Here is a 25,966-nt window from a genome sequence, read left to right on the forward strand (position 1 = left end):
ATCACCCGAATGACTAGATCAGCCATAAAGGTCAGGCGCTCTACTTACAGCAGGTTGGGCTTCTTGCTTGATTAGTTCTCAGGGTGATTCTGATTAATAGCAGAGTTTGAGGACCACTGAGATAGGTGAATCTTCAGTGCAGAGTGAATGGGGAGGGCTGCTCGGAGAAGGGTAACCGGTTAGGAGGCTATTGTAGTCATCTAGGGTGAGGTAATACAGGGACAGGTGAGGCTGTGTGAGCAGATGAGATCACCACTAGCGTGAGTTTGGAGAGAAGTGCTCTGGTCTTATTCAGCAGCATTTGGTGCACCTGACTGCGCCCTCTATCCAGAAACCCTTCGGTTGGCTTCTGGGTGCCACTCTCACTTCTGGCTGCTCCTCCTGTCTCCTTTGTCCATTCCTCTTCTCCCCAGTGGCTGCATGGTGGAATGTTTCAGGGAGTCCTGGGGCTTCTTCTGTTTTAATACCACTTCTTAAGCCACTTCATGCAATTGCTTAAATACATCTTTATGAAGATGTATTTGACATCTCCATCCCAGACTTTGTAAACATCAGACTCCTATTTCCAAATGGCTACTTAGCGTAACTTCCTCGGTGTCTGTAGGCATCTTAAGCTGAACGTTTCCAAAACCAATCTCCTGATTTCATCCCCGGACACCCTACATTGTTGCTTCTGCAGACCTCCACATTCTCTAGGTACTCGGGGCAAAAACCGTGTAGGCACGCTTGACGCTGCTCTCTCATGCCTATGTCCAGTTTATCAGTAAATCTTACGGGCTTTGTCCTCAAGGTATATCAGGAATTAGAACATCTAACTTATTATGGTCTGAGTCACTTCATCTCTTGCCGGGTTTCCTGTGTTCACTGCTGCATCCCCTGCAGTCTATTTTCCAAGCAGCAGCCAGAGTAATTCTTTTAAAAGGTTAAGTCAGATCATGTCAACTCTATCCTCAGAACCCTCCAAATGGATTTCTGTCTCAGGAAAGTGGAAGAACAGGAGGAAAAATGGTGTGCATCCTCAGGCAAATTGCCTAATCTCTTTTCTCATCTGTAACGGGGGAGAATAATTCCTAACTGGTGTGGGGATTACGTGAGATAATGTTGGGTAAACCCTTAGCAAATAGCTAACAGTTATCTGCCCAATATATGGTAACTAATGAGGAGACAGATGCCACATTAATTTAATCTTGGCACTGTGCCTGCCATGCCACATGTATTATCTCTTTTAATCTTTTTTATTTCTTCTAATTTTCGTCACCACTATATATCCACACAATTTAAAGACTCAAATAATTGTATGTAATTTGTTAAAACAGCCACCTTTCCACCTCCCCACCCCATTTTTCCTTCTCAGATGGAGCTGCTTAATTCTTCTAGTCCTGTATTTTTATCTGTAGCTCTAGAAAAATGCTTGTTGTGCTGCTTTATTATTTTCCCCCAGTTGTCATTATCTGTTCTTATTGAATTAAACAAAGTCTTCACCAATTATATAAGTCTGTTAAGATGTTCAGATGCACCAGGTATTCTGTCAATTTCATATTACTGATGAAGTCTCTCCCAGAGCTTTTGGACTGGCTGACCTTGCGGGCTTGCTGCAGAACTGTCCCCTAGCATTTCCCTTATGCAGAACTGTCCCCTAGCATTTCCCTTATGCAGAACTGTCCCCTAGCATTTCCCTTATGCAGAACTGTCCCCTAGCATTTCCCTTATGGCTATGACATTGTATCCTTTTGAGTTTATGTCTTTCAGAATAAATCTCTCTCTTGTTTAAATGAGCAGTTAAATTAAATGTTTAGGTTCAGCCTGCAGTGTTTATCTGAGTTTTGTCTTATTTACATTTGCCCATAACAAGGAAATTGATTTTATGCTGATTTTACAGATGAGACAATTGAGGCTAAAAGAGGTTAAAAGACTCACAGCCTTTATGCAGCAGAGCCCGTGTTTTAACTCGTCTGTCTATAAAAGCTGTACTCTCTCTCCTTTGTCCTTTAGAAAGAAAGTAGTTATTGGTTAATATGGGATGTTGTTAGCGCTGCCATCAAATTCCTTCATATCTGTCTTTGTCCTTTTTATTTCTGGACGCTCCAAATGGCTTCTTGCTCCACTCTGCCAAAGAGGTTTCTTATATCCTTTTAAGAGGCTTTCTCTTAAGCCTAGGGATAGCAAAAGGTATTTCTTAAAATAACCATTTAAGAGCAGCTGTGGCTTATGGGAAGCCTGTAAATTGTGGGGAAAAGACTCCAGTTTCTTGTGATATGGTGACACTTCTTTGTCATCTGTTCGCCACTTGGGGAAGGGAGAGGTAGGAAAGGAGTTAGGTTCTGTGGTTGTGGTGGGGTTCTTGGCTGAGGCCTCCTTCCCCAGGTCTTGCCTTCTGGCAGAAATACTGGCCCCTGTCTAGTGGCAGCTGCTGAGGAGTCAGGTCTCGGCTCTAGCCGAACTGTGTCCAAGGCTCAGGATATCCTGGAGGAACAGGGAATAGCGGTGACTTCCAGATCTGTTCCTAGTTCATTTCAGCATCCAAAGCTGTGTTAGCCTGCTCCAAACGTCAGTTACAACCCTAACCATTTTTATTGAGAGAAAAGAAGTTTAGAAATGAAATTCAGTATGGGTGGGGTAAATTAAGGTTTACTTGCTTCAGACTCACTTTAATCAGTGGATGCTGCCTACTTAGAATTTTCTTTTACCAAACATGAAAGGAGTTAACGTAGTATATAAATCACTGTTTGCCTCAGAACATACCAGATGATGAGGGTCAATTGTGACTCACTTTCTAAATTTTAGAACACATACAGATCTTGCTCCCTAATCAACTTCCAGGTGCCAAACTGGCCTTTGTGTGGTGCAGTTCATGTGGCTGTGGCATGTCATATACCTTGCCATTCTAAAACATGGCTGTTACTTCCTCACTTGCTGCATTTACAGCTAAGGGGGTGTGGGATCATTTTCTCCCTCACTGGTAGCGAAGGGAAGGGTTAAGTCCTGTAATGAGCAGGAGCCCCAACCTCAGACGCTGTCCCAGATAGGAGGATGACAGCACACATATAGGTCTGTGAGTGAAGGAAGGATGAATTGTGGATGGACTGCATTTTTTCTTAAACAACATACCCTGCCTTATCTTTATGGCCAGGGATGAGACAGTGTCTCGGTATCAGAAGCCAGCCTGCTCATTAGGGTCAAATGCCAGCTATGTTAAGTGTCCAGAGAGAATGAAAAGTCCTTTGGTTCCATGTAACAACTGTCATTGTATTGTTTGTGATAAGAGCAATGTCCTTCTCTGTGTCCGCTCCTTTCTTTCCTGGGCTGGTTGGGTGGCCCTCGTACAGTCCCCATGGCACATTGTTGATTCCTCTGTTGTCCGTGCTGTGTAAAGCCCTTGACTAGCTGCTGTAGCTCTCCTCTCATTGTTGGGGAGCATGATTTAAATTCTGTATCCCAGTTCATGCCTGTAATCCCAGCACTTTGGGAGGCCAAGGCGGGTGGATCACGAGGTCAGGAGATTGAGACCATCCTGGCTAACATGGTGAAACCCTGTCTCTACTAAAAATACAAAAAATTAGCCAGGCGTGGTGGCGGGTGCCTGTAGTCTCAGCTACTTGGGAGGCTGAGGCAGGAGAATTACTTGAACCCGGGAGGCGGAAGTTGCAGTGAGCCGAGATTGCGCTGCTGCACTCCAGCCTGGGCGGCAGAGTGAGACTCCTTTTTAAAAAAAAAAAAAAAAAAAAAAAATCTACTTCCCACCATCTGCTTAGATGTTATCCTGATTTTTCACATGTCACTTGGGATTTTGTCTTAGATTCTGGCTCTCTCTGTCTTCTCCCTGGCATGTTGCTTCTGGAGCTTGGTACACTTAAGTCCCATATCCCTGATGAGCCCTGGCTCCCTAGGAGATACTGTGTCCCTGTGGGAGCAACCAATGTGGAAGACACTGAACATACTGCATGTCATCAGACAGCACATTTACCTCTGAGACCTGTGATACTATGATATGCAGTAGCCCCCTCTTACCCATGGTTTTGCTTTCCCGGGGTTTGGTTACCCAAGGTACCATCCAGAAAGGTATTTTGAAAGAGGCAGGGCCGGGCATGGTGGCTCACGCCTATAATCCCAGCACTTTGGGAGGCCGAGGTGGGGGCATCACTTGAGGCCAGGAGTTCGAGATCAGCCTGACCAACATGGTGAAATCCTGTCTTCTACCCAAAATACAAAAATTAGCTGGGTGTGGTGGTGCACACCTATAATCCCAGCTACTTAGGAGGATGAGGCACGAGAATTACTTGAGCCTGGAAGGTGGAGGTTGCAGTGAGCCGAGATCGTGCCACTGCACTCTAGCCTGGGTGACAGAGTGAGACCCTGTCTCAAAAAAAACAAAAACAAAATAAAAAAGACACATTCGCATAATGTTTCTACAGTGTATTATTATAATTGTTCTATTTTAATTATTGTTAATCTCTTACTGTGCCATGCCTAATTTGTAAATTAAAGTTCATCATAGGTCTGTATGTACAGGAAACATTGTATTCTATATATAGGGCTTGGTACCATCCACTGTTTCAGGCTTTCACTGGGGGTCTTGGAATGTATCCCCCAAGGATAAGCGGGGACTACTATAATAAAAAAAATATATAGTTGGTCTCCTTCCAGTTTCCTAGCACAGAAAAGGGGCAACTTTTGTTATTCATAATAAGCCCCTTTCAACCTTACTCAACTTTATGCTAATGAGATGACTCCTGCAGGATGGGCTGGTTACCAGAGAAACCAACCTTGTGACTAGAGGGTTAGAACTTTCAGCTCCACTCCCCATCCTCCTGACTCCTACCTCAGGGAGGAGAGTGGGGCTGGAGCTTGAGTTCGATCACCAAGGACTGATTGGATTAATCATGTCTATAAGAAACCCTAAGTGAAGGAAGGGGTTTGGAGAACTTCCGGGTTGGTGAACCCCTGGAAGTGCTGCTGGGTAGCAGCCCTGGAGAGGCTATGGAAGCTCCATGCATTCCCCACCCCACCCAGTCCCTTGCCCTGTGCATCTCTTCCATTTGGTTGCTTCTGTGTTGTCAGAAACTACACATGGGCTCCTAGGATTCTTATGAAAGTACATTGTATGATAATGGATTTAAGCAGTTTTGTGGTCTTGTATGCATATGTGGAACTCTCTGTAATGTTTCCTTGTTCTGTATTTGAATTTTCAGGAAGAGGAAAATAGGCTGGCAAAAGGAGTCATGGCTTCTGATGCTAGTCATGCATTGTGAATAGGATACACCTTGAATCATGTTTCACTTCAGGCCAGCTCCCACGGGTCCACCCAGCTTGCTGTTTGCCAAGTGCAAACTCATCACTGGGCAGAGGGCCCATGGGTCTTGTTTTATGGCCCTTCTGTTGCAGGGGCACATAGCCTGGGCCCTCTGGGTTTGACACTCTGTCATGTTTACATCTGAAGCCACTTGATTTGTTAGGCACTGGCATCCAGTCCCCGGATGTGGTGGGTGTGATTCCCAGGCTCCTCTCATGCATTGCCCTTGTACTGCATATGTGAATTCCATGGAAGGCTTTGACTCATCTCGAGCAGCTGGGTGCTGCTGCATAATCTCATCAACCACTTTGGCCTTTGCCAACTACATCCTGCCTGTGCATGCTTCCCTGGCTTTCATGTGTACCACATTCTCTGCCTGGAACAGCATTCTCCTCCTCACCTTCTGAGAAAGCTTCTATCATCCTTCAAGACCCAGGGAAGTTGCACACCTGCCTCTATCAATACACCTTGCACTGTGTCATAATTATTTGTTCATACTTCCATCTCCTTCACTAGATTGTGTGGTTCATGGGGGTCAGAGACTAGGTCTGATTTATCAATATCCTTCTAGGCTCTAGCACAATGCTGGCTGCATGGATCTATCCATTTATTCATAAGTATCTATCTGCTAGACAGTGGGAACCTAGGAGTAAAGGCAGACAGGGTCCCTCTGCCTCTGTGAGAAGGTGGCCAGTTAGCAAGGAAACAAATACATAGAACAAGATACTGTGGATTTGTTGTGCCTTGAAGGGGCTGCTTTACATGGTGCTGGGGAGGGTGGTATGGGGAAGAACTCTCTGATACTTTGGATCTGAGACCTGAAGGATGAGAATAAATCAGCTGTGCAGAGAACCAGGAAGTGAGCTCAGGGTAGGGGGATGGCAGGTGTATTGCAGATGAGGGAAGGTCTTGGAGGACTTGGGAGCAGACAGGAGACCAGTGCTGCTGAAGCATGAGGAGCCATGAGGGGAGAGATGTGAGCATGGCCTGGCCTGATCCTGAGACCTGCTTCATAGGCCACAGTAAGGAGTTTGGAAGTTTCCCCTTATTGAAAGAGCAGTGGGAAGGATTTGGAGGGATTATTTCAAACTTTTAATATCCCTTATGCTGAACAGGTGACAGTCTGCAGATTGTTTCCCTCCTTCTGCTTCCCCCCTTTTCCCTGCTACCTCTTCTTTTATCCTGTCCGAAGCTGGCCTCCATTCAGGCCCCAGGATTTCCATACCGTGCTCACTCTGTAGCAGCCTGGGCTGCTCATCTCACCTCGGAGCAGCTCTGTTCCTTGTTGCAGGCTTTTCTGGCTCCTGCCAGGGCCCTGAGGTGCACTGAAGTTCCCCGACACCCCTGAGAGCTCCCATTCTCATTCCCTCTAAGCTAACTGTGCAGTGGTTCTTGACCCCCGAGGCTGAATGCCTGCTTCTGAACCTTCCTTGGCCTTAGCACCTGTAAATCCCTGCCCTCTCCCCCTTCACAAGCATGGTTGCTTATCTTCCTTCCCCATGCCTGCCACCTCCAAACAAACCAGCCTCCTGAGTTTATCTGGTTCTCCCCCTCTGCACCTACCTATTTTTGTTTAAAGTTTCCTCTGAGCTGACAAAAATATGTCCTGATGTTATATCCTCGCTTAAAACAAACAAACAAACAAACGAAAAAAACAGCTAACATATTGAACACTTTGTGCAAAGGAATATGCTTAGTGCTCTCTGCGTAATTTTAATCATGACGTCTATGGATTAGATGCTGTTATCCCCATTTTACGGATGAAGAAACTGAGGCTCAGAGATCACATAGTACATAGCAGAGCTGGGTCTGAACTCAAACTATCTGACTTTGGAGCCTGTGAATTTTAACTATTACTTCCTGGTGCAGTCAAGTGTGGTTCCTTGGTCTTGATACGCTTATCCACACCATCTCCAAAGCCACTCCTGGGTGGTGCCCATTTTCCTGTCTTCACTCTAAATGTCCCATTTCACTGGAAAAACTGGCAAAGAGCTTCAGAACCACCTGTTTCCTGTGCTGTACCATGCTTGAGTGTGGGAACAGTGCCTCTGTTCTCCATAGCGTGTATGGCCATTAGGCACATGTGTAGATTTGCTGAATGAGCAAACAGCAACTCCTCCAGTTTACAGACGTGAGCTAATTCTCTTGAGATTACAAGTGGTATTGTAAATCCCTCCCTGCTACCCAGGGAGAGGGTAGGGAACAAGAAAAATGAGAGGAGGCTGCAGGAAGAGAGTTTAAACTAAAGACCTTCCTTGAGGTAGAGTTGTCTAGAGATGGACGCAATTGCCCAAGGGACAGGGGAGAGGCACTGAGCAGTTCCCCTTTGCTATAGCTAGGGGATACAGCATTATGGGAGTGACTGGACTGTGTATCCTTGGAGGTGTTCATCTGCCCTGAAAAGATGGGATTCTGAACCTCGAATGGTGCTGGGTAGAGTGGATCTAAGATGGTCAGTTACAGTGCTCCTGGGACAGTGCTCTCTCTACATCCTCGTGGCCTGTAGCCTTCCTAGGCAGTGCACCCTTTCCCAATTGAAGGAGTGGAAGTGGCATTTGAGCCCTCGCAACCTGACACCCGCCCAAGGAAAGCACTGCAGGCCTAGGGCAAATGCAGATATAAGACAGTTAAATCCCTGCAGGGACTGTCCCAGGCCCTGCCTTTGCACTGCATTGCCTTGTACGCCCTGGCCCTGGCAGTGTCCCTGTTAGGTACGCTGCTGTCCTACACCACTTAGTGGAGTGGCATAGGAGAGTCAGTGAAACAGTGGGGTTGGAGCTTCTGGAACCTGGGACTCCAATTGTTACACCTGGTGAGGTGTTAACAATTGCCGTCTTGCTACCACAGGTGACTCTGGAGAGCCCTGGTGGTTTTTCATTACAGAAGTGAATGGGATTGTGTGCTAAAGACTCATGAAAAAAGCACTCATGACAGGAGGGGAAAGGCTGTGGAGATGCAGAAACTACATGTCAGCTATTATGATTCTTATGAAAACACATTGTGTGATGATGGAATGAAAGGTTTTTGTGATCTTGTGTGCGTAACGTGGAACTCTCTGTAATTTTTCTTTTGTTCTGTATTTGAATTTTCAGTAAGAAGAGGAGGAGACTAGGCAGGCAAAAGGAGTCATGGCTTCTGATGCTAGTCATGTGCTGGAAGCTGCCCTGGAGCAAATGGACGGGATCATTGCAGGTATGCCCAGGGAACCCCAGCAACCGCGGTCTCATCCTCCACATTCCAGAAACTGCTTCTCTCCTTTTACTTTTTTTTTTTTTTTGGCATAGAGAAAAGTCCCTTGTTATATTTATTTTTCAATAGTGTTATTGTGTATATCAACTCTCTTTTTTTCTTGGATACGAACTTATACCACTTTCTGATGTCTGGTGTGATCGTTCTGGTCTCTGCTGAGACAGTGTGGATGTACTTACCATCTACCGTCTCAGTTTGGATTCTGGCTGCGAGGCAGTTTGGGTTCAGTGAGACTGATTCTAATGTAACATTTTCAGGGCTTTTCATGGCTTATTACAGCTGATCTGAAACTTGAAATCTAGCAGACTCTGCCACCTAATGCAAGTGTCAGCTTCCTCAGATGGTCTCTAGTGTGTTTCAGAGATAGGAGGCAGTTTTGTTTTGATTCAATTAGTGATTCAAATGTTCTTTATGCCATATTGTTTTTTATCCATCTCAACTGTTTGGTTTTAATATTTGCATTAGCCAGTAGGGGACTTTTTTTTTTTTAAGAAAAGATCTAGCAAAGCTGTGGTTAATTTGAAAGGACTATCAATTAGCTGTTCCAGCTGATTCCTTTCTTTACGGGAGCAACCAGAAGCCCGTATTGATTAGACCAAACCTTTTGTTGGAAATCTTTCCAGAAGGTCCCAAGTCTTCTGACGTTACCTGGTACACTTCAGTAGCCTCATTGGTAGATTGGATGTGTTTCTTTGGGACTTTGCTCTTCATTGTTTGAGCTGTGGCTGGAAGAGAGCATGGAGGAAGGTATTGGGCCAAGTGTGGCTAGACCCCAGGAAGTACACAGAGTACCTGACACTGCCGCTTCTCAGGCATTTGCTTTTCCTTCCCATTGGAGGATTTCACTTGACTTACAGAGGGCTCTTGGTATTTGAGCCTGAGGTGGGAGAGTGTGCCTGTGTCTTGCAGCTTCTTCAGGTTATTGTTGGTACTGTGATGTATTCTAGCTATCATCTGTCTGCTTCTCAATTTCTCAGTGGATAGAGAGCCCTTGAGAAGCCATGACTAATGTCCTGCTTTTCAGAGGCTCCATAGACTGGGATGTCGTGATGTTTAATACTGAGTGTCAACTTGATTGGATTGAAGGATGCAAAGTATTGATACTGGGTGCATCTGTGAGAGTACTGCCAAAGGAGATTAACATTTGAGTCAGTGGGCTGGGGAAGGCAGACCCACCCTTAATCTGGGTAGGCACCATCTAATAAGCTGCTAGCTAATATAAAGCAGGCAGAAAAACATGAAAAGTCTAGACTAGCTTAGCCTCCCAGCCTACATCTTTCTCCTGTGCTGGATGCTTCCTGTCCCTGAACACCAGACTTCAAGTTCTTTGGCTTTAGGACTGTGACTGGCTTCCTTGCTCCTCAGTTTGCAGATGGCCTATTGTGGGATCTTGTGATTGTATGGGTTAATACTACTTAATAAACTCCCCTTTATGTATACATATCTCTTATTAGTTCTGTCCCTCTAGAGAACCCTGGCCAATACAGATGTCATGTTCTAGATTAGGGTCTCTGATGCCTTACTGAGGAGAAAGAGTCAAGAAAGTGGATTTCCTAGCAATCCTTTTAGAGATACTGACCTGCGAGCTCCTTGGGAGCTTATGTGCATTGGGATAAGAGCCACAGGATCATTGCCTGAAAATGCCTGAGGCAGTCAGCACTTCAGAGCCTTCAGCCAAAGAGCAAAAGGGAGACTGAGCGAGCCCCTGTCAGACCTCTTCCATGGTTGTCAGGGAGGGATGAAAATACTGTCTTTTCTCTATGTATTATCTTTGCTGCTTTGTCAAAGGCCATTTGATTATATTTTTGTGATGCATATTCAGGTCTATTTTTGAGCTCTCTATTCTGTTTCATGGATTTATTTATTTTTTCTTTCACCAGTACCACACTGTGTTGATTACTGTAGCTTTATAGTAAGTCTTGAAGTTGGGTACTATCAGTCCTCCAACTTTATTCTTCAGTGTTGTGTTGGCTACCTTTTGCCTCTTCATATGAAATTTAGAGTCAGTTTTTTTTTTTATCACAAAGTACCTTTCTGGGATTTTGATTGCGATTGCATTTAACTTAGATCATGTTGGGAAGAACTGACACTTTCACAATATTGAATTTTTGAGCGATGAATCAGACTTCTAAAGAAAAGTAGCCTTGTATGGGGTCAGTACCTCTTTCTGCTTCCTGATTTCTCCATACAGGCATTCCTGAAATGACAGCGCCTCTGGCAAAATTCATTTTGTCTCTGAGAGACATTATGTGGCTGGATCCTTAAGGCCTTGCCTTGACCCAGGATCTGCAACTGAGAATCTGGGATGTGTGTGGAGAGAGGGTCCCTAAGTGTGGGTTGTGTGAAACCCAGGAGACCTATTCTTCTGATCTTCCAGTACAAACTGCTCTGTCCTTCCATTCCTTAGTCCTCCATCTTGGAAAGTTCCATCTAGAAGGACTCCTGGGCTTCTCTGTCTGGAGCAGGCGTGAGAGTTTTATAGAGAGAAGGCATTCTTTGCAAATTGGTTCTTTGCAGATTGGTAGGGAGGAATACCTGTAGCCAGACTACTTGTTTGAAATCCTAGCTCTACAACAAGTTACGTGCATGGTCGGTGCCTCAGTTTCCTCATATTTGAAATGAGAATAGCAATAGTACCCATCTTAGAGAGTTGCCTGTGTTAACACACGTAAGGTGCTTAGAACAGTGCCTGGCACATAGTAAGCACTATAAAATGTTAGTTCTTGATAGATTAATGAGGGACTAAAAATAATCTTTATCATGTTGAATCTTTTCTGGGGACAGGGTAGCATTCTCATTTATTAAAGCTCTTATTTCACCCATCTGAGTTTTGTGGTTTTCACTGTATACGGCTTGTGCGTCCATTGCTGGATTTGTCCAGGGTCTGCAAGATTGATACATAGTCTTCTGATTGCTCTCTGTGTCTGTTCTTGCTCCTTTATAGACTCTTTTCCACAGAGCTGCAGAGTAAACCTGAAAATGTAAATTAAGTCATATCACTTCTCTCTCCAAAATTCCTCAATGGCTTCCCATCTCAGGATAAAGTTTAAAACCCTTACCATGGCCAGCAAGGTCTTGGCATGACTTGGTTTTTGCAGCCCTTTATGCATCCCTTTTGTGTTCCCAGGGCTTATCTCACTTTAACCATGCTCTTGCTCTCCCCTTTCCTGGAATGCCCTCCTCCAGATCTAGGCTTATGCTGAAATGTTACCATATCAGAAGGCCTTCCCTGACTGTGTCTATCATGCATTCCCACATAATTCTGTTCTTGTATCTTGTTTATACTTCTTTATAGCACTTATTTCCTGACCTATCACATTCATATTTGCCTCTTTATTGTCTGCCTCCTGCACCAGCATGTGAGTTTCTTAGGGACAGAGGCTCTGCCACTGTATCTCCAGTGCCTTAATTGGTGGTTTTAGGCATTTTAGTTAATAAGCATTTAATATATGCTAGATGTATTTTATTTGCTTTTGTGACTAGGATCTCCTTTTCATTGGTTAGGAGGTATACATATAGGTTTCTGTATACATCCTCTATCTGACTGCATACTGAACTTCATTTATTTTCTCTATTTTCACCTTTGTTTCACTGATTCTTTTTGGAATAACAATTTATTTATTTATTTATTTATTTATTTATTTATTTATTGGAAAACTAGTAGTTTGTATGTCCCGTGAACCATCCCTGAAGTAGTAACTGGCTCACATAGATATTTGACAGGAGCTATTTGACACATTATTCAACATTGAGGTTACTAGTGAGTATCTGGAGGGCATGTTTTCTATGCTATTCTTGATAAAAATAATGATCATTCTTTTGAATGCCTTGTTCAGGGTACTTTTTCTCAAGATTGTTGAGGACACTTTTCCTCATTTTTATATGGCATTAAAATGGCTGAGCCAAATTGGACCAAAGAGGTTAGGAATTTTTTTGGTTATTAATGTGGACTACAGAGTTGGACTGTAGGGATTTGAATCCCAGCTCAGCCATTTAGTGCTGGCTGTGGGATCTTTGGACAGATTGCTTAATTCTTCTGAGCCTCAATTTACTTATTGATAAAATAGCGGTAATAATAGTACCTGTCTCATATTATTGTGAGGGTTAAATTAATGCAAATAAGGCACCTAGAAAGTGCTGAATTGGTCCAAGTTATTTGTTTTATTGATATTAGTATTAAATTATTTTTACCCCCCAAGATCATACTGCTAAGATTTGAGTCCAGGGCCATCTGAGTCTCTTTCGGGCTCCTTTTATTACTGGGCTGGTTTTTATGTTGATGCATGGGGCTGTCTGTAGGAGAAAAGAATTAACAGAGGGAAGGATACTTTTCTCTTCTTGATCACAATCCCTAAGCCAGAGTGGTTTTGTTCTTGTCTCTCTTACGTTATTTCTTCCAAACAAGGGTTCCTTTGCTTAAGGGTGGCACAGCTAAAGAAGTTGGAAAACTGTGGCACCACATCATGATACCATAGATCCTGCAGAAATGACATTTTTGTGTGAACATTTAAATCTTCCTCTTTATTTATACTCTCTGATTAATTTCAGATTGCGTGATGTCAGGTAGTGCCACCACCACTGCCAAAACACAACTGCTTTTCCATCAAAGTCCTCAAGTACCCAAAGAATGTGTTTTCTCACAGTTACCATGTATTTCAATGGAAAAAACCTTTATAGGCTTCCTGCACCTCCCAAATAGTAGCCACTTACATTAAAACAACACAGATTCCTACTAAAATGGATGTAATTTATTCAGTGATCACTAATAATCATATACTATATAACAAGGAATTGCCTCTTATTAATTACAGTAGGCTAGATTACTGTTTACTTTCCAAAACTCCTTCTAAAAAGAGTGCACTTTGGGCATGTGATATCAATGTTTATGTAATTAAGCTTTTAGTGCAAAAAAAAGTCTGTCTCCTCCCCCATCAACTAAAAAAGTGCAAACAGTGCAAGATGATTATCACTCCTGTAAACAATCAGACCAGGAGTACTCTGAGAGGACATCCTAATGCGCAAGTGGTAATTACGCCTCTCCAGAGCCATGGTGTGATGGCCTTCATCTCAGGTGGTCAACGCTTGGGAGGTGTGAGAGATAGAAATTGGTTCTTGTAAATGCAAAAAGAAATGCCTTGTAAGCAGGACTATTAAATGAAACTCCTTGTAAAGTTGAATTCTTAAAATCTGAATGGCTGAATCCCAGGTGACTAGACTATACTAGAGTGGGACTATACTAGATTTGGACCTCAGGATTTTATATCAGAAAGTTGGGAAAGGGTGGCTGTTAAAGACTCTAGGACCTGTGTCAATAATGACTTGGTTCCAATATGAAAGACCATTATTATAGTTTCCAGTAGGATGTTAACCTTTGATCTAGTCTTCATCCTGATTAGTCCCTGTGATTCTGCTTGCAAATTACACTGTAATGAATTACACTGTTGACAATTGAAATTGAACTATATAATGCTTAATTACCTCCCTCTGGATGGCCCAGAGCAACTGCCACAGACACTAATTTTGCATAGGGCTTAATTTGTGAACTGACAGGTTCAGTGGCTACTTTGTCAGGCCACTTCTGGCAGGGGACCAGAGAGCCACGTGGTCAGGACACAGAGGGCCACTTATTCCTCTTGGATGTGCAGGAGGTTACTCATGCAGTTATGTACAAGCAGTACTCATTGAGGAGGAATAGTTAAGAGGAGTCTGTTTTATGACAGTTAAAGAGGTTGCCCTGTCAGCTGGGGCCATTCTGCCAACTCTGATTAGCGTCTGGGTTTGTAAAAAGAAAACAACAAAAGATTATGCAGGGGCAGAGAAAGTTCTGATCAAAACCAAGATTCTTCACGTTGGCCTGTGAATGAAGTCAGCTGTGGTGCTGAAGGCTGTTGAGACCATACTCTGAACAGTCCTTAACTGGTCTTATCCCGGCTTCTCTGAGGTGGAGCAGCATATAGCAGTCATCAGTAACAGACTCGCTGTTTCGCATTGAGGGTTGGGAGAGCCCTGCTAAGACTTTGTTCAGAAGAGTTGGAGTGGGGGTTTTAGGAGTGTCTAAGGGGCACAGCTATTAAAGACTGCCCTTTGTATGAAGAGGTCAAAACTGCTACTGGGGCACCGGCTGTTTGACAGCCCTCATTCCATTTTTCCCTCACTGGTAGACCCCATCTCCCAGTCCTTTATGGAACTGTGCCTTGTTTTCCATTCTCTGAAAGAGTGGATAAGGCTGGAACTATGTGTTCCTTAAATATTTGCTATAGTTGTAGGTATAGAAACTGAGCTGCAAAACTGTGTGGGCATCGTGTATTCTTGTTTGAAGATTTTTTTCTTGTAATGGTGTGGACGGGTTTTCTTAATTGAGTCTTGGCAAGTTAAGTTTTTCTAGAAATGTGTCCATTTTACTGAGGCTTTCCATTTTGTTAGCATCAAGTTGGCCTTTATATTTTATCTAAAATACTTTGTTAGATTAGAATTATTCTTTAATGTTTGATAGAATTAACATATAAAAGCATTTGGCCTGGTGTTTTCTGTGTGGAAAAAAATTTAAACTACGATTAAGTTTCTTTATAAGACAACTGGGCGCGGTGGCTCACGCCTGTAATCCCAGCACTTTGGGAGGCCGAGGCGGGCGGATCACGGGGTCAGGAAATCGAGACCATCCTGGCTAACGCAGTGAAAAATTAGCCGGGCGTGATGGCGGGCACCTGTAGTCCCAGCTACTGGTGAGGCTGAGGCAGGAGAATGGCATGAACCCAGAAGGCGGAGCTTGCAGTGAGCTGAGATCGCACCACTGCAGTCCAGCCTGGGCCACAGAGCCAGACTCCATCTCAAAAGATAAAATAAAAATAAAATAAATAATACTTGACTCTTAGAATGCTTAAATTCCCATCACTGCCCCATCTTCCACATTATTTTTGTTTAGTATTCTAGTATCTTTATTTATATTCTCCAAATTACTGTTTTTTAAATTGACAGCGTTTTAACAATTTTAACAACCTCTCCAATCATAGTTGATTCTTTCATCGTGCTGCTTTTTTTTGCATGATATAGTTTTCTTCCTTAAAATTTGATAGTCTGTGAGTAATAGATTGTATTAGTTGTCATTTGAAAAATGTCCTGATAGTTTATCTTATACAGGCTTGTAGGTTGGGCACTATCCATAGGTATTATTTTGTGGTCACAGGGATTTATTGCTAATGAGAAGTCTGGCAATCTGTATCCGTCTTCTATCTCTGGTTGTTTTTAAACTTCCTGTTTATCTTTGGTATTCTTCAGTTTCACTGTGTTGTTTCTTCGGTGGATTTGTTTTGATGTATTATTCCTGGGACTCAGTGAGTGTCTTTAAACTGAGAGGACTCAAGTTTTCCATTCTGAAAAATTCATAGCCATTTTATTTGTCGCCTCTGCTTCATCCTCTGTATTATTCTGGAATTCCTGAAGAATTGTGTTGGACCTTGTCATTCTTTTTTAATTCCATGCTTGCTACTCCTCTTTTGTATTTTTCACTTGTGTCTCTGTATGCAGCATTCTTCAGGTCTATCTTCCTCTCCAATAATTCTCTCATCTGCCATTTAACCTGTTCATTTAATTTTTAATTTGTTTCGCTGCGTTCTTTATTTTGGTTTGTATTTTTTTTTCAAATTTTCCTATTTTTTAAAATCATGCTTTCATTTTCTTTAAGGTTTTTATTTCTTCCTTTTCTCCTTTAATTACATAAAACATATGAAATATGCCCAAATATTCCCAAATAGACAAAATATTTACTCATAATATTCATGTATTGATTTAGTTATATGTTTAAGCACTAATTAAAAGGCTTTCAGTAATTCAAAATGATATGTTAATTTATGAACTTCTTGTCTCATTGGCACTTGGTTTTTTCTTTTTTTTGAGACAGAGTCTTGCTCTGTTGCCCAGGCTGGAGTACAGTGGCGTAATCTTGGCTCACTGAAACCTCCACCTCCTAGGTTCAAGCAATTCTCAGCCTCCTGAGTAACTGGGATTACAGGTGCCCGCCACCATTCCTGTCACTGCCACATCTGATGAAATAATTTTATTTGAGCTTTTTTTTTTTTTTTTTTTTTTTGAGATGTAGTCTCGCTCTGTGGCCCAGGCTGGAGTGCAGTGGCCGGATCTCAGCTCACTATAAGTTCCGCCTCCCGGGTTTACGCCATTCTCCTGCCTCAGCCTCCCGAGTAGCTGGGACTACAGGCGCCCGCCACCTCGCCCTGCTAGTCTTTTGTGTTGTTTTTAGTAGAGACGGGATTTCACCGTGTTAGCCAGGGTGGTCTCGATCTCCTGACCTCGTGATCCGCCCGTCTCGGCCTCCCAAAGTGCTGGGATTACAGGCTTGAGCCACCGCACCCGGCCCTCGAGCTTTTTATACTTATCTTTGTTTCTATCATTATAAGAGCTCTTTTTGAATAATCCTAGCATTCTAGAGCAGTTTAGAGCATTTGGGGATGCAGATTCCTATTTTTAGGTCTGGGATGGGATCTGAGACTCTGTATTTCTAATGAACTCTCAGGTTTTGCTATTGCTACTCATGTGGACCCCACTTTTAAGTGGCAAGGTTTTAGAACACAACATCCTTACTTGGAAGTTGTTTTAAATACAACATTTTAAAAATTCATATATGATGCTGTCATCAGCTATTTCATCTCATGCCAAAGAACTCCATTTACATAGTAAAAGATTAGATTTTAAAAGTTTATCTTGTTTATATGTCTTAATTGTACAACATATATATTTTGCATGAATGAAGATAAGCTAAGTTATGTTGCAGTGAGAAACTACTGAAATGTCAGTAGTTTGAAACACAAAGGTTTACTTCTTGTGCACATTGCAAGTTCTCTGAGATCTGCTGAGGGCTCTGGTCCTTATCATCTTCACTTGAACACAGGCTGATTGAGTCTCCACTATTGCCAGGAGTCAGGGAAGGTGGAAGAGATATGGGGAATTGTGTACTGGCTCTTAGACTTTCTCCCAGTGATACACATAGTTTCTGTTTATTGGCCAAAGGAAGTTATGTGACCATGAGTGACTTCAAGGGACAGAACTGTAAGCCTACTAAGAATGCAAGCAGAGGAGAACAAAATACCTGAACAACCCCAGTCACTACCACATACATACCTATGTGCTTTCAAAAGCAATCATTAAAAGGCTTTCAGCCGGGTGTGGTGGCTCACGCCTTTATCCCAGCACTTTGGGAGGCGGAGGCAGGCAGATCACAAGCTCAGGAGTTCGAGACCACCCTGGGCAATATGGCAAAACCCCGTCTCTACTAAATACAAAAATTAGCCAGGTGTGGCGGTGCGTGCCTGTAGTCCCAGCTACTCAGGACGCTGAGGCAGGAGAATCACTGGGAGGTGGAGGTTGCAGTGAGCTGAGATCGTGCCACTGCACTCCAGCCTGGGTGACAGAGAGAGACTCTGTCTCAAAAAAAAATAAAGAAAAAAGAAAAGAACAGGCTTTCAATGAAATCCTATAACACTTGCATTGTATGTGGTCTTATCCTCAAAAATAATTACTACATCTTCATTAAATTTTGGTTTTCTTCCTTAAAATAAAAATTCTCGGGTGACCTCTATAACCATCAAAGTTAGACTTGATTGAGGTGATCTGCTAGTGCCATGGTTTCAGCTTAAGCATCATTTTAGTGTCACCTGGAAAACTTTTTATTACCCCAGGTCACACCTCAGACCAATTAAATTAGAATCCCTGGAGGAGGGCCCAGGCATCTGTAGTTTGTAAAACTGCTCAGGTGACTTCAGTGAGCATTGAAAGTTGAAAACATTTGTGCTACTCTGAATACTTTGTTGCTCAAAATGAAATAGAATGCCCCAAAGAGAAACTTTAGGCTTGACTGTAAGTTGAATTACCCTTTTCTGAGAAATTTGGGGGGTAAATCTTGCCTTATATTTAGGCATATCCAGTATTAGTGGTTTATTGTGCCTTCTAAATTGTCCTGTTAATCCCAGGTTTTAGGGTACACATTTTCTTTATTTATTGTTTTTGTTCTATTTTGATTTGTTTCCCACTGTGGTTGTAATTTTTTTTACAGGGGATAATTGCAGGGAATGTGTGTGGAGTGTGGAAATGAGCCTCCTGGGAGATTTTGCATTTGCTAATGCTGGGCTTTAGGTGTTGCACTATTCTGGACCATTTTGTGTGCATGTATGCTGATTTCTGGTTTGGGGTTTCATAGTAGAAATTTGGCACTATACCAGTAGTATGCAGAGGACTGTAGGTTTGATGTCTCACTGGGGGTGAGGGTGTATATATGCGGTATTATAAACACGTAGGGGGCCCCTTAGCATACTGCAAGCTTCCCTGCCGTTGGGTGAAATTTTTCAGACCACTTTATGAAATAGGCAATACTTCGGGGTACTTTCTTTCTATAGGGGTCTCACTTTCAACTTACTGCTTTCACTGGAGACATTAAAATCTCAAGCCCCAACCTCGGGGCTCCCTATAGCTGGGTATTTTGCCCCGGGCTACTATAGAGTCAGCTTGAATTAATTTCACTGTTGAGTTCACTCTGTTTCTGGTACCCAAGGTTTTTACTGTCTTTCAAGCTTGGCTCCACATTTAAAAAATAAAAATAAAATAAGGGTATTATCTTTTTCAGCTTTTCTGTTTGTTCATTGTGGGTAAGGGGACTCCTGGCAGTTGAGTCTGTCCTGTTTCCAGAAGGCTCCCCGTTAAGCAGTACATGGCTAGCTTACCAAGAAGCCTGCTGCTCTGGGATTTTCTGAAATGATTGTTCTGTGAAAATACTACCAGGTTTTCCCCCCTTTCACTAATGCAATTATGGAGAGAGGGAAAGCTAATCAACAGCACAAGGAAGAAACCTGTCTGGGTTTACTCACTTGATTTCCTGACCAAATAAAGGCCTGAATTCTTCCATATTGTCTAGCATCCTGTGGGGACTTTCAGAGAACAAGAGAACCTACAGTCCCTGTGCAAACTAAATGTCAAACTTGAATGTCTCACTTATATTCAATAAATTTAAAGTTTAAAACAAATGTTATAAAAGTAATGAAAATAATGTCAACATTTGTGTATTTTTCTGTATATATACACCATATACATATATTTAAAATTTTTTTACCGAATAAGGCAAGTATTTCCCCATGTTATTGAATCTTTAGATAATTGTTTTTTATATAGCTATATGAATCATATTCTTTGTTTCAGAAGTTATTTAAATATTCACCAATTTGGGGGGATTTTCCCCCTACTTTTGGAAAATTAAGATGCTGCTGAGATGATTCTTATATATTAATCTTTGACTACATGTCTGGTTATATTTCCTTAGGTTAACTTTCTAGAATTGGACTTGCTAGGTCAAAAGCCATGAATATTTTTCCTGTATCTTGCCAAATTGCTTTTCAGAAAGATTAGGCTGGTCTTTGTGTCTAGTAACAGTGTATGAGGGTACCCTTATGAACAGCATATGAGCTTGCCAACATTGACTGTCATTGCATTTGCATTTTCAACAATTTACGTAGGTGAAAATTGAATATCGTTTTTAAGTGTTCTATTTACTAGTGCAAAAACATTTTCTTTCCATATATTTAATTTTTACTTTTGTTTTTTAATTCTAGAATTACCCCCATAAGAACCTTGTGCCTGTTTTATGTGTGAGAAGTGAATTGGGGACTTTTTTTTATTGATAGATAAGGTCTCTTTTTTTTTTTTTTTTTAATGAAGGCTATACTGAGCTTTTGTTGTAATTGATATGAGTAGGTTTTTTTTTTTTGGGTTTTTTTTTTTTGAGACAGAGTTTTCTTCTTGTTGCCCAGGCTGGAGTGCAATGGCACCATCTCAGCTCACTACAACCTCTGCCTCCTGGGATCAAGCGATTTTCCTGCCTCAGCCTCCCGAGTAGCTGGGATTACTGGGGCCTGCCACCATGCTTGGCTAATTTTTGTATTTTTAGTAGAGACAGGGTTTTGCCATGTTGGCCAGGCCAGTCTCGAACTCCTGACCTCAGGTGATCTGCCCGCCTCGGCCTCCCAAAATACTAGGATTACAGGCATTAGCCACCACGCCTGGCCTACAGGTAGGTTTTTCAGGCTATAATTTGTCTTTTAATTTAATTTTGTTTTTAATATTCCAGAAGTTAATTTTATGTAGTCAGATTTATTGTTCTTTTATGTCTTGCTCAATTGCTCTTGTGCCTATAAAATCTTCCTCTAACTCAGTTTTGACTTATCTTCTCTTTGTATTTCTAGTTCAGTTTTTTAAGCATATAATCCTTGTCTGTCTAAATTTTATTTTTGTGTATGGTATAGAATAAAGATCTTATTTTTTTCTGTGAGAGTAATTCTAGCAACATATTTTAGCAGTGTATGGCAAGTGTCTCTTGATTATACTTCTCAGAATATTCTCAGCTAGTTTTATTTTTAGTTATTTTACTGTGTAACATAAATTACCCCAAACATAGCATCATACAATAACAAACATTTATCATCTGTTTCTATCTGCCAGGAATTCAGGAGTGGTTTAGTTGGGTCGTTCTGGCTTAGGTCTTTTAAAGGGTTATAGTTAAGATATTAGCTGGGGCTACAGTCATCTGAAGGCTTCTCTGGGGCTGGAGCAGCAATCCCTAACCTTTTTGGCACCAGGGAACGGTTTTGTCGAAGACAGTTTTTCCATGGACCTGGAGGGTCGGGGGAAGGTTTCAGGATGAACCTGTTCTACCTCAGATCACCAGGCATTTGTTAGATTCTCATAAGGAGTGAGCAACCTAGATCCCTCGCATGCACAGTTCACAATAGGGTTCGCGCACCTATGAGACCCTGATGCCACCAGTGATCTGACAGAAGGTGGAGCTCAGATAGTAATGCTCATTGGCCCACTGCTCACCTCCTGCTGTGTGGCCCAGTTCCTAACAGGCCATGGACTGCTACCAGTCTGTGGCTGGGGTTGGGAACACCTGGGCTGGAAGATCCCTTCCACAGTGGCTCACTCATATGGCCATTGGTAGAAGGGCTCAGTTCTTTGATGTCTGCTGACAGGTAGCCATATTTCCTCACCATATGGACTTCTCTGTAGGGATGATTGAATGTCCTTATATCATGGCAGCGGACTTCCCCTAGAGCGAGTGGCCTGATATAATAAAGCAGAAGGAGTCACAGTGCTTTTTATAACCTAGCCTTGGAAGTAACGTTCCATCATTTCTGTCATATTCTACTGGTGACACGGAGCAACTGTAATATAATATCCACAAATTACGAACATTAAGAGGAATGGGTCACTGACGGCTTATTGGAGGCTGGTTATCAAACTCTTCCTCTAAATTTAGAATTGTATCTCCTTTTGTGTAGATGCTTATTCAATATCATTTTGCCATTTGCATCCCAAAGCCCAATGGTGGCATCTGAAAGTTTCTTCTTCCCTTAGTTTTCTGCCCTGTAACCTTATCTGATTCTTAAATTTAAAATCAAGCGGAGTTTGTCATCTGAGGCTTTTCCATCACTGTCATTACCACTAGCTCAGGGACAAAATATTTATCTTTTCACTTCCCTCATCTAGTATTTATTGACTATTGGTTTTGATAAAGTAATAAAAGAAATATAAGTTGCAAAGAAATATAAATTAAAGTTTTTTATACATATATACACATATGCCTGTAAAACTTGGCACAGATATACATGTACACACACATGTACACACACACACTCTGAATAGTAGGAAAGAATCCCAAAGCTTTAGGGCAGAGAGGGTCCCAAAGAAAGGAAGAGACTTTTCCAAGGCCACACAGTGGTATAAAGTTAATGAAAACCCAGATCTTCCATCCACCTTTTAGCCTGACTCATTCTTCCTACATTTATGAAATACTTAAAATGAAACTGAGTGGCTACGTGTTTGAAATTCGTGTGTACAGAATGGAGAGGGATTACTCAGCAATGATTTGGAGATTGGAGGTCTTGCTCTGCTTCTCTCCATTTTCTTCCCTGAAGTTTGGCTGTGGCTCTTCCCAGTTCACTCTTAATTGGATTTGTAGGAGCCAGAAAGTGCTGAGCACACATCACAGTGGTGGGTAATTGGGCAGTTTCCTGGCTCCCCAGAGCCTCTGACTTGTTTGTGGATTGTGATCCATGATTCCCTGTATCATGCATTTTCAGAAAGCAAACTGGCAATCAAATGGTAATTGTTTCCATCTGTGTGGATTTCTCATTTCCCAAGACTGCCTGGCAAGGAGGAGGCTGGCTCTGAGAAGAGTAAAGGGACCTGTAATTGGACGTCAGGCCTGCAGCATACCATGGATGCGGTGGTCCCAAGCTCACAATTTCCAGTAGAGTCCTAATTTCAAATCTCTCATTCGGTTGGCCTTATAAATAATCCAAATGCCCTAGAAATTCCACCACCTAAACCATAGTTTCTAAAGTGTTTACTGCTGAAAGAAACACAGACTTCCTTTGTTAGACTGTTGCCCCAGTTTTGATTTGAAAAATATATCCCTGAACTTATGGAAAGGAGACTTTTGCTGCTGCTGCTGCTGCTGCTGTTAAATGGGTGTAAGAATGGTGGAACAGGCTGGACGCAGTGGCTCACATCTGTAATCCCAGCACGTTGGGAGGCCGAGGCGGACGGATCACAAGATCAGGAGATCGAGACCATCCTGGCTAACACGGTGAAACCCCATCTCTACTAAACAATACAAAAAATGAGCTGGGTGTGGTGGTGGGCACCTGTAGTTCCAGCTACTTGGGAGGCTGAGGCAGGAGAATGATGTGAACCCGGGAGGCGGAGCTTGCTGTGAGCCGAGATGGTGCCACTACACTCCAGCCTGGGCAACAGAGTGAGACTCTGTCTCAAACAAACAAACAAAAAAATAGTGGAACAGTCGAATTTGGGGCTTATCAAATTAGAAAGAGCTGACCCAATATACCAGATCTCTGAGGACATTGAAGCACTCTCTCTCCAGATACTCGTTCAAGTATATGTGCAGGCATTTGGTCAGATTCCTTTTCAGTGTCTACTGGGTAGAGTACATGATGCTGGGAACTCGGCTAAATGTAACATGGACCATGGACTCTCAGAGACTCCACAGCCCACAATAAGGAGATAAGGTATGGAGATATATATAAATACAAATTTAAGAGCATATAGAGATATATAGGGAATATAAAGATCTCCCAACTGGGAAGATCCAGAAAGATTCCAGTTCACTAAACCCTCACGAAAATGAATATAGTAATTGTCATCTGTTGCTGTGGGATAAGCCAAACCAAACATATTGGCTTAAAACTACCATCGTTTCCTTGTAATTTCATGATTTGAGTAGCACTGCAGGTGTGTCTCCTCCCTGTTCCACATGGTATCAGCTGGGGTGGCTCTTGGGGGCTGGAAGATCCTGGATGGCTTCATTCACATGTCTGTCACTACAGCTGGGAGGGCTAAGAAAGGTGGGGCTGTTTTTCTAGCAGGGTAACTGGGCTTTGTTACATGGTGGTTTAGGGTCAAAGAAAGAGTGGAACCTGTTAGACCTCTTAAGGCCCAGGCCCAGAGCTGGTACAGAGTCACTTCCATTGCATTCGTTGATCAGAGCAAGTCACCAAGCCAGCCCAGAGTCAAGATCTATCCCTTGATCAGAGGAGTGGAATGCACACACAGGAATAGAGGAATCTCTGATGGCCAACTGCAATCTATGACATTAATATAAAGAAAAAAATTATTCTGAAAGCTGAAGAATGAGATCTTACTGCCTAAACTAGCAGTTTGTGGTCCCTAGTGAGGACTGGCTGTGCTTTCCCAGTTGTCTAAGTGTGTGAGCTTCATATGTCAGTCCCAAAGGGGATTGTCATCCACCTCTGCATGCCTCTTTTTACACTGTCCAGCCCAAGATTAGATAAAGATGATTTCTGGAAAGTTTACATTGTGAGTGATTCAGCTGGGGTTGAGGTGGCCTTCCAGGTTTCTTTATTTAAAGATGGGGTCTCACTCTGTTGCCCAGGCTGGAGAGTAGTGACTATTCTCAAGCCTGATACTGTGCACTATAGCCTGGAACTCCTGGACTCAAGTGATCTTCCTGCTTCAGCCTCCCAAGTAGCTGAGACTACAGGCATGCACCACCATGCCCAGCTCACTCCCAGCTTCTTATCTGTCCCTTTCACCTGTTTTTCACCACCTTTGCTCTTTACTAGTTCCTTGCCCATGGTGTCCACCCTTCTTACTGAGTTTCCACCTCTCTCTCGTTGCAGGCACTAAAACAGGTGCAGATCTTAGTGATGGTACTTGTGAGCCTGGACTGGCTTCCCCAGCCTCATACATCAACCCCTTCCCGGTGCTCCATCTCATCGAGGACTTGAGGCTGGCCTTGGAGATGCTGGAGCTTCCTCAGGAGAGAGCAGCCCTCCTGAGCCAGATCCCTGGCCCAACGGCTGCCTACATAAAGGAGTGGTTTGAAGAGAGCTTGGTGAGTAGTCGCATGGCCTGATTGGGAACTACTGGGGAATGTAATGGTGCAGCCCATGGAGTGCCCCTACTGACTGGGGCTGTTGACTCATCTGTACACCTTCCAGCCTTTTCTTCCATCCCACTTTAGCCAATGCTGCAGGGTGGCCCTTCTTATCAAGGAGTATAGAGCCCAGTCAAGCGACTTAAGCTATGTCCTCTGCCCTTCCATGGTCCACAGTCTCTCTCTCCTGAGGAAATCCAGGGCCAGAGAAGGACAAACATTGAAGATTTCACACACACACACATACACCCTCGAATTACAAGTACTGCTTATTAAGTTCTAATCCCTGGCTGGTGTCTCTCCCCTCGGCTAGATCCCACTACCCCTTGTTTCTTACCACAAACAAAAGACTGGTTACCTCATTGATTTAAAGAAAAGCGTGACAAATTTCTTGGGAGGAAATGTTTTCTTATTTTTGCGTTTCTTTGTTTGGTAAAAAGGCTAAACTTTTAAAAATTAGTTTATTCGTATTCCTCTGTATGGTCTCTAAACTTTTGATTCTATCCTATCTGGAAAAAGAATGCATTTCCCATATACATATTCACATGCAGCATTTTATTTTTGAGACAGGGTCTTGCTCTGTCACCCAAACTGGAATGCAGTATGGCTTGATCATGGCTCACTGCAGCCTCGACCTCCCAGGCTCAAGGGAATTCTCTCAACTCTTGCTCCCAGAAGTGCACCGCCACACCTGGCTAATTTAAAAAAAAAAAAAAAAATGTGTGTGTGGAGATGGGGTTTCCATATGTTGCCCAGGTTGGTCTTGAACTCTTGGTTCAAACAGTCCACCCACCTCGGCCTCCCAAAAGTGCTAGGATTATAAGCATGACGCCAGTATTTCACTAATATACCTAAATTATAAAAATACCACAAAACAGAATTTTGAAGTTTTTTATTTGTATGAATTTGTGAGATACATGTGAAATTTAGTTACATGTTATATAACACATAGTGAT

The 25,966-nt window shown here is 42.7% G+C and overlaps 1 protein-coding gene across 2 annotated transcripts in view; it reads left to right on the top strand.

The window, feature by feature from the left end:
• The window catches only part of PPFIBP2 (PTPRF interacting protein, binding protein 2 (liprin beta 2)), a 144,184-nt gene that overhangs the window by 27,510 nt on the left and 90,708 nt on the right, over positions 1–25,966 (top strand). For both annotated transcript variants that reach the window (XM_011954355.1, XM_011954354.1), the window contains exons 2-3: positions 8,383–8,482; positions 24,754–24,968. In XM_011954355.1, the coding sequence (XP_011809745.1) occupies positions 8,419–8,482; positions 24,754–24,968 (279 nt within the window). In that variant the 5' untranslated portion in view covers positions 8,383–8,418. The remainder of the gene's footprint in view (positions 1–8,382; positions 8,483–24,753; positions 24,969–25,966) is intronic.

This window comes from Colobus angolensis, unplaced genomic scaffold (assembly GCF_000951035.1).
Source record: "Colobus angolensis palliatus isolate OR3802 unplaced genomic scaffold, Cang.pa_1.0 Scaffold381, whole genome shotgun sequence".
Taxonomy (NCBI): Eukaryota; Metazoa; Chordata; class Mammalia; order Primates; family Cercopithecidae; genus Colobus; species Colobus angolensis.